At 38.6% G+C, this 9,592-nt stretch overlaps 1 protein-coding gene across 1 annotated transcript; it reads left to right on the top strand.

Annotated features, from left to right (window-relative positions):
* The first annotated feature begins 1,922 nt into the window (after positions 1-1,922).
* LOC311056830 (uncharacterized protein) lies at positions 1,923-5,004 on the top strand. Its single transcript, XM_084073663.1, has 4 exons — positions 1,923-1,930; positions 2,126-2,159; positions 3,011-3,125; positions 4,159-5,004. Exons 2-4 carry the CDS (start codon positions 2,127-2,129, stop codon positions 4,329-4,331), a joined length of 321 nt encoding a protein of 106 aa, XP_083929789.1. The 5' UTR covers positions 1,923-1,930; position 2,126; the 3' UTR covers positions 4,332-5,004.
* The last annotated feature ends 4,588 nt before the right edge of the window (positions 5,005-9,592 follow it).

The raw sequence follows: 9,592 nt of genomic DNA, 5'->3' as shown, positions 1-9,592 counted from the left end.
TAATTTTCAAATGGATGACAAAATAGGGCTTAAGGGGTATGTTTTGTAATAACAATTTAACTCTACAAAGTAACTGGTAACTAAAGCTGTCAAATAATTGTAGTGGAGTTAAAAGTACAATATTTGCCTTTGAGATGTATTGAGAGTAGAAGTAATTTCTAAAACAGTGTTTTTCAGCTAAATGGGTGTAATTTGTACCCTTTACAAAGGCAGGATAAACATCCACCAAGGTGATGTGAACCTTGGTGTGCACGCCTAGGCCACGCCTATTTCACACCACAGCTTCAGAGCAGGGGTTCTCAAACTTTCAGGCTGCGACTATGGAGTTACATTTGTGTCTTTATTAACCAAACAAAAGAAAAACATTCGAGAGAGAAAAAATATAAACAGAGCAAAGAATAGTTTTGAATGAAAACAAAATAAAACAGCAAGCAAAACATTATAATTAGTAAGCAAAGGAAATTATATAAACAGAACAAAAACATTTTTTTCATTAAAACAAATTAAAAACGCAATCAAAAAAAATATTTGCAAGCAAAAAAATATAAGATCTGAAAGAAAACAAAAAATAATTGAGAGCAAAACTTCAAGATTAAAAAAATAAGGAAAAACTGTTTAAACTACATAGGCCTAAAACAAAATACTTAGTCAAATGTTTGGGTAATAAAATGTGTTGTGCTAAATAAAATGTTTTTAATGTTTTTTTTTCCTTGTTTGCCAATGAAAGTTTTTTTTTTCTGATTGCAAAACGTCTTCTCTCTCAAAACCTAAGTCTTTGGTCTCGATTTTTTTTTTCTCTCTCTCGGATTTTTTTGTGTGAGGGGTTGAAGTTCAGAAGGCGTGTCCTACGCTGAAAAGATGTAAGACACCTCTCCATTGGTCACTCGGAGTCTGAGTGACAGCTTGACAACTTCCTTAACCACCCCCCTCCCCCGGCCAACAACAACATTCTACTCCTGTCCAGTACATTTCTCCAGCTGTGGCAGATTTTTGTGGTGCGACACTTTGGCAGATAGTCAGTGCGTAAGTATTTTAACTTCCCTCCTTTTAACCTTTTCACATATTAGGCCTATGGCGACTTTATTTAATTGAATTATATAAGATAGTAATTTAAAATACATAATTGTGCTGCTAGTGGCCGTCACTCCGTGACTCGCGCGTCCAACGCCTATTGCCAGCCTGCAGCATGTCGTTGCATGTGTATTATGTAGCTACTCCAGTTACCAGGTCAATCATCCATAACGTTAGTTCATGCTCTTATTGTGATGTGCTGCAATTATTTTAGCGTTGTTTGATGCAACTATTATCATTGAGTAAATGAAAAGTGCAGCTTAGTGTGCTAGGCTCTCAACTACGACGCATCCAAATAGGTACATTCTGACGTTTGCGTAACTGTTTATATATTGACATAATTGTTGTTCTGGGAACCCAAATGAGTATGAAACTTAAGCCAGGGGTCTTCAACGCTTTTCAGGCCAAGGACCCCCTAGCTCAGAGAGAGATGAAGCAGGGCCCCAATACATAGTGTATAAAATGAAGATTAAACTTGTTCATATATTTCATAGATAGCTTCATAGACTTGTTTGACAGACACTGTCATGTTGGATTCATGTTAATGTGTATTTTCAGACATTTAACCACTTCAGCCCTCAAATACTTAGTATTTGAGGGCTGAACTACTTAGTAAAGACCTTTCACTCTGTACTTGGTCTGCTTTTTTTCCCCCTCTACACCAAACATCTTTCCAAAAAATAGCAGATCTACAAGCTTGTAGTGCGAGGCGCTGTGAGCTTGTAGATCTGCTATTTTTGGCTAAAGTTCTCTTCAGTAGTAGGGAGGGATGCTAGGTTACGGTGACGGACCCCCTGTTGAAGACCCCTGACTTAAGCATTCTATTTTGTCTCACCACACTGACGTGCTACTGTACACGGTACAGTAAAAGGGGAAACCACACCAATGTCCTAATTGACCGAAATGAGAGTACCCAAGAAAGGTGTTTCTTAATCAAAATCAAAGCAGCCTAATCAAAAATATGAAAACAACACGGTACACATTCAGGCTCCTACAGCCTGTAGCCATGTATTATGGCCTCAATGACAATAACTTCTCCTTGTCTCCCTGGCAGAATGCAGAACCAACCATGCAGGCCAGAGGCCCAGGTAAGGATAATTTGTTCACATTCACATACATTTGGTCACCTTGTGGTCATTGCGGGACAACAGAGACAAAATATTAAGTTGTTTTCCAGTGTTGTCCTGCGTTTGTGTGACTTGAACAATAAGAACAAATCAATGTTAAATCCAATCGATAACTGCAGAGTGGCGACAGTCTCTTTGAATGAGTGCATCTGCCAATTGTAAAAAAGTAGCATTGTTCTTCATAAATAGCCAATATTATTTGATAAAGACGGAATGCACTTGCCCATCGGGCAACCTGAAGGCAAACAACATTTGCCTGAACGTTTTATTAACTTGCCACGGGCAGTCGGCAACCGTTAGTGTCAACCCCTGCTTGTGTTTGCCTTACTTACTGTGAATCACTCTTAAGAGTGTCTGCTAAATGCCTAAATTGTAATTGTACATTTTAAAATGGCTGTCATAAAATTTGATGTCTGTTATTCTTTTCCTTTTGTAAGGGCTCTTGTCCTACACATGCGCACTAAACACATACCAATGCTGCAACAGCTTCATGAAGGCCTTGAGGTTTACGACCTCATCAAGAGATAGCCAATGGAGTGTTGCAGTAAACATCATGCAAATCGTTACACATTATCTCTATAGTCAAGTGATCAAGACGGCTCCATCCGATTTTTCATATTCCATCCTTATTGGCGCATTCCCAACATTGCTGGCCCACAATAACCTACCTTACCTGGTGGAGACCTGTGCTCCGAGGAGCGCTTTTTCTAGTCTTGTATTATTTTGAATGCCTTAACATTTCCTCAAGTGCCAAGTGGTATTTTCATTGTTGGATCAAACTGTTGGGCTGTAATACTCTTTTGTTTTCTTAGGTGGACGTGCATTACATTGTGTCACACCTGGTCCCAGAAATGTCTCCACAAGGCTCGGCAAATCATGTGGAGGAGTCGAAGATCTTGGATAACTTCCAATATCTTTTACTTGAGGGTAGGTAAAACCTTCCATAAGACATTTTGATATTGGCTTAGGTCCTAAGCTAAGTCCAAGAAGTTTGGGAACCACTGGTGTAGGATCTCCTATACCTTAGGAGATCCTACACCAGTGGTTCCCAAACTTCTTGGGCTCAGGTCACCCGTGTAAATAAACTTTTCATCCACGGCACCCCTGAATTACATTGTTACTTTACAGCACCTTACATTTATGTCACATTATGGTATGTATTATTTAAATCCTCCCCCCTAAATTACAGTTTGTCACAAGGAAAACTGAGAGAATATCTGTTTCCATTACAGGACACATTGCAAATAACATTATACTTGACGTTTAACCACTTGAACCCTAGCATTCCTATTCTGAGGGGAACATTCACCAAAAATAGCAGATCTACAAGCTCACAACGCGTTGTGAGCTTGTAGATTGCTAATTTTGGTGAAGAGATTACGCACCAAGTACGGTGCACCTCAACTCCGTTTTATTAAGTGTAGAGGTTCTAAGTGTTAAACTGAAGTGATATTGATACATTCCAAACATTATCAAAGTATTTTGCGGCACCCCTGGACTTGGACCTGGGCGTCACGGCACCCACTTTGAGAAACCCTGTCCTACACTCATACAGCACATCATATGCCCAGATTTTAACCAATTTTAGAATCAGAATAGTCTTTGTCACAATGATCTTTATTGTCACATCACAGGTTTACAGGTGTAAAACAATGGGTGAAATGTGTTTTTGTGCAAGCTCCGTAGTATTTTGTTTATTTTCATAAAGGAAAAAGAAGTGGAGCCACTAACTAACCGGGTACAGGGCAAGCAATGTTCTCAAGTGATCGTAGTGTATCTTGTCAGTAGCACAACACAATTTCATTATCTGGATATCGGACTGTCAGACAAATAATACAGTTTCCGATCATAATCATATTTGGTCCGTTGTGTATTTTATTGGTGATTCTTGTGAATGAGTTGTTTAAGCTTTGAAACTTGTTACTTCAGATGTTGATTCTGATCTCTTGTCCTTTCTAAGATGTACAACCAGAAGATGCGGCTGAAGAAGAGAGACCCTCTGTGCCCATGGTGATGCAATGGCTGACTGGGCAGGGACACAGGCATTTGCTGGTGTCGGAGAGAAAGAAAATCAAAATAGTTGACCACAACTGTCTAGTCCACAGGCCACACTGTTTGTTATCCAATTGTTAGTGCTTGTAACACTTCCAACAGCCCACCTTGAAGATTACGAGTCTTTTAAGACCAACTTGCTTTCTGACATTAATGGTGCAAGCTTTGACAGAGTGTAACTTGTAAATAACTGTACATTGTCACTTTTTTACTCCAGTCCATTGTCAATTTTTACTTGTGTTAAGGATACAAACTTAAAAGTGAACTTGGACGATTATGAACCTAAATTGCACTGTCCTGATGTGAGGACATCATATACTATGACATTTGGATGACATCACAGCAGGAGGGGGTACATTGTTTAAAAATGTCAGCTGTGGTGTAGAAATGAAATGCAAAGAACACCCTCTTCATTTTTATAGTGTTCCAGGTCCAATTGTGTCTGCTTATTTATTTGTGTCATCACTTCCAATTTCACTTCTGTATCTTGACTGAGGTTTCTATCTTGATTGGCATCCCAACCTGAGAATGCATTTTCTGTTAGAGAGCCGGAGAGACATGTTACTGAACCCTCTAAAGCAATGAGTACGATCAGAATCTAGAGCTAGAGCTATTTAACACTTAATTTAACGAAAGAAAATCACTTACCCTCCCTAACTTTTGAAATGTTTGCACCTTTCAAGGGCACTGGCAGTGTAACACTGACATTGTAACTGTTTAAAAAAATACATCTTTAAAATCTTTTTCACTGAAAATGTAGTTGTATGAATACATGGTGTATGAATACATGGTGAATTGCTATCTGTTAATTTGACCTTCAAATGCAGTGTATGCTAATTATAGGAAAGTCAATGTTGGATAAATACATTTCTGCTCAATTCAGGCCTTGTCTGTGTATACTGAAATGCTGGTTGAGAATGCAAAAACAAAAAGTGCTTCTGCATACTAAGTTAGAACTGCATTTGTTAGGATTTAAGGTATTGTTGGCAGGTTGAAAATATGCATGTGGCATTTAAAGCTACAGTCCCAAATAATCTGTACTATTACCTTTTTAATTCAATGGGGCAAATGAAATCCAACCCAAGTCTACCACCAGGTTTCCCTAGGGTATGAGTTTCAGTGAGTGAGTCAGTAGTCTCTTGATGGGTATGTGGGTCCCTCACCTCTGCTCTTGTGATGCTGCCAGCGTAATTCAATAGCCTCACAGAAAACTATACCTTACCTTAACCTGACACTAACTAACCTATCATAAAAAAGTGACCCGCAGTGGATTCGAACCCTCAGGCCTTGGATGATGGATCATAAAGTAAGCGCACAATCAGACTAAACGTTTCCAAAGCAGTCTATCTGGAATGGGCCTGGCCAGTAGGCCAGTCACTTCAGCCTTGCCTTAATTAGAATAATGAATATAACATGAAATAATGTATAGCTTTATTTTATAACTTCAAGGGTTCCCAAACGTTTCAGGCTGTGACTCCCTAAAATAATCATATTTGAACTGGGGACCCCCCAAAATAATCATACTTGAACTGGGGACCACCCACCCTGACAAGCACTTGAAATTGTAGGAATTACATTTAGTTTTACTCGGTTCCACAGATAAATATTGTGAAAATAGCCAAACTACAAGCGCACTGCGCACAATGCCTTAAGAAGGTCTTAAAAGTCATTAAATTGTCACTTAAAAATATGTTACCCTGTATACACTTGGTATGTATAGGTTGGTTTGTTTACTGTTGAGAGAGAAAACTATGTTGCCCATTAAGCTAATCTGGGGACCGCCTCTGAGGGTCCCGGTCCCAAGTTTGGGAACCACTGGCCTACTATAACAATAACAACAATACAACAATTTTAAATACAGATCACAAACTGTAAGTAGAACAGAAACCTAGCATTAGGGAATCATCTGAATTGCTAATAGCCTAAAATGCTCAATAGTGTAGCGCCCAGAGTTGGGATGGAGCTCTGACCTCAGTCCCAGAGGACCACAATGGAAACAAGCCTTTGTGTGTTATCCTTATAACATCATTGTAAAAATCGTACCTCTGTATCCTACTGTTAATAAAGTATTCCATAAATCTGTTTACTCAAACTGTTTACTGTACATATATTTATGTTTTGTTTTTATGATGTTTTGCATAGTAGTGTATATACTGTCTGTCATAAATGTCTCTATGAATTCAGTAGGAAGGACCCTAATGGAAACAAGTCATAGGCTTTCTTGGGTTTAAATCCTCTTAGCTGACCTTGCATTAAACTGTACTTTCATGTTTGTTTGTTTTTTTTGGCAAACTGCTAATATTTCAATCAATCAAAAAACAGTGCTGGCCGTAACACACCTCCATCCCTGCATTCAACAAACTACATAAGGAAGGGAGGCGCTGTCACTCAGACTCCGAGTGACCAATGGAGAGGTGTCTTACATCTTTTCAGCGTAGGACACGCCTTCTGAACTTCAACCCCTCACACAAAAAAATCCGAGAGAGAGAAAAAAAAAATCGAGACCAAAGACTTAGGTTTTGAGAGAGAAGACGTTTTGCAATCAGAAAAAAAAAACTTTCATTGGCAAACAAGGAAAAAAAAACATTAAAAACATTTTATTTAGCACAACACATTTTAATACCCAAACATTTGACTAAGTATTTTGTTTTAGGCCTATGTAGTTTAAACAGTTTTTCCTTATTTTTTTAATCTTGAAGTTTTGCTCTCAATTATTTTTTCTTTTCTTTCAGATCTTATATTTTTTTGCTTGCAAATATTTTTTTTGATTGCGTTTTTAATTTGTTTTAATGAAAAAAATGTTTTTGTTCTGTTTATATAATTTCCTTTGCTTACTAATTATAATGTTTTGCTTGCTGTTTTATTTTGTTTTCATTCAAAACTATTCTTTGCTCTGTTTATATTTTTTCTCTCTCGATTGTTTTTCTTTTGTTTGGTTAATAAAGACACAAATGTAACTCCATATGCGACCCTCTAAAATAATCCTATTTGAACTGGGGAACCCCGAAAATAATCCTAATTGAACTGGGGACCCGCCAAAATAATCCTATTTGAACTGGGGACCCCCCAAAATAATCCTGTTTGAACTGGGGACCCCCCACCCTGACAATCACTTGGAATTGTAGGAGTTGAGGCATAACATTTTGTTTGACTCGGTTCCACAGAGTTGAGAGGCGTTGTGAGTTTGTAGATCGGCACAATGTTTGCCTCTTAATATTTGACAATTTGGCAATTTTGTATTATATAGTCAGTTGATTACTTTTGATAAAGTCATTTTTTATTTTGTAATTTATTTTTGAGGTATTAAAAAGGTCTTAAAAGTCCTTCAATTCTGGCTTTACTGTCATCTAGGGACCCCCTCAAAATCATTTGGGGACCCCCTGGGGGTACCGACCCACAGTTTGAGAACCACTGCTTTAGAGAGACAACCAATCGGCTGTCGCTCTGTCTCGCGGCACTGACTATAGAATGTTTCTAAGGGCGGATTCAGACTATGGTCCCGGGTGCGCACCCCGGACCACATGGCAGACGTTGTGGTAGTGTGAACGTAGCGCACCGTTCCCCGTAACGCATCACTGTACCGTACCCGAAACCACCTGGGGAGGTAGTCTCGGGTCCGATTGCTGCGGACTCAGGAACGGAATGCGGCAGTGTGAATCCATCCGTACCAAGAGAAGGAAGTGGACTGCTAATCATATATCATTTATATATTTTTATAATGACGCATTATTTTAGCTGGGTTATACCTTCTCATAGTTCTACTTGAATGTTGACAAGAAATAATAATCCCGCTAGTGTTTGAGTAGCGCGAGCCGTGAAAAATAATAAACAAAAAACACATGTGTGGCAAACGTATATATAAGGATAAATATACCAAGGATTAGTCCGCGACGTCACTGCTAAAATACCAAGGATGCATCAGACGTGACTATCATATTGATAATAACAAAGACGCGAGAGACGACGTTACATTTTGAGGTTTTAAAGATCAATGCACACACTGCTTTGGTTGTGTATTGTTGTCCTGTTATTATTATAACTCAAGACAACGTCAGGAACACAGTCAAACTTTATTATTCACTTTAAACTCTGACAAGTGACTCTTCTTCTGTGAATGACATTCTCTATGTCCCAAAGCCCCATAGTCAACAGCGCCCCCATGAGGCACATATTCACCATTACTGTTGCATGACGTGTACTCGAGTACGGAATAATTTTGGCATGTGAATGCTGGCCAGCTGGTAGAGGCCAATCGTACCCGGGAACGGGAATTTACTTGAGTAAAAGTACAAAACAAAAGTATTGGTATCAATATGTACTTAAAGTACCAAAGTAGAAAGCACTCATTATGTACAGTAGAAAGTACTCATTATGTAGAATGTCTCATTTCACAAGTTTTCAAATGTATGACATGTATACAAATATTTTGAAAATAGCAGATCTACAAGCTCACAATGTGTTGCATCGCGACGCATCGTGAGCTTGTAGATTGGATATTTTCAAATGGCCGAAATGTATACAGAGATGAAGTGGTTAAGCTATGTGTAACAATAATCCATTTCTACAAAGTAACTAGTAACTAAAGTTTTCAAATAATTTAGTAAAAGTATATTATTTGCCTCTGAGATGATGTGGAGTAGAAGTAGACCTGTTGTCTATTTTAAAGCAGAGCGAGGTATAAGGCGTACAATCTTTCCCTCGCCTGACTACAACCTAATAATAGGCTATAAAGGGTGAGGCCCCTTATAAGACCCATCATCAAATTGGGAGATCTTTTAGTCTAATACACGCACTATGTTTTTGCCTGATTTTTCTACCCCATCTATTATTAAGCATCTAAATTCCATATTTGCACAAGTCAGAGGCTAATTCCCCAACTCGGGTGATATGGTGAGATTACTCTAACATACCCCAGGTCTCTGACGACAGCGGGCAAAGTCTCTCAACAACTTGCTCTCTGAACTTTGTTTATAAAGGGCATTTTGGCCCATCCTATTTTTCCTACCACCCACGTTCTCTTGACCATATCCCGTTTATTACCCCATGGTCAGCGTGGCTGTGCTTGATGCGTCATGACCCTTTTAATCTATGTCTGGGACATATCGCCTCTTCCCTATTCTTACACACTATTTCACCATATGCAATACCCTTAGGGAAATTATGTTTCCATAGTCTCAGTAGCTATTACCCTATACACTAGTCGTGACCATTATTTTCCTATCTATACTATTTATCTCAGTTTACTCATCGTCAGCTAACTAACCCAAATAAACTCTTATTTAAGTATAAAGCAATAACTCTTCACCCCACTATCACCTAATTAGTGTATTCCTGTGCTACAC

Source organism: Gymnoscopelus microlampas (genome assembly GCF_963454915.1).
Source record: "Gymnoscopelus microlampas genome assembly, chromosome: 12".
Classification (NCBI taxonomy): Eukaryota; Metazoa; Chordata; class Actinopteri; order Myctophiformes; family Myctophidae; genus Gymnoscopelus; species Gymnoscopelus microlampas.
Note: the sequence above shows the minus strand (reverse complement) of the source record. Positions and strands in the feature narration are given on the sequence as shown.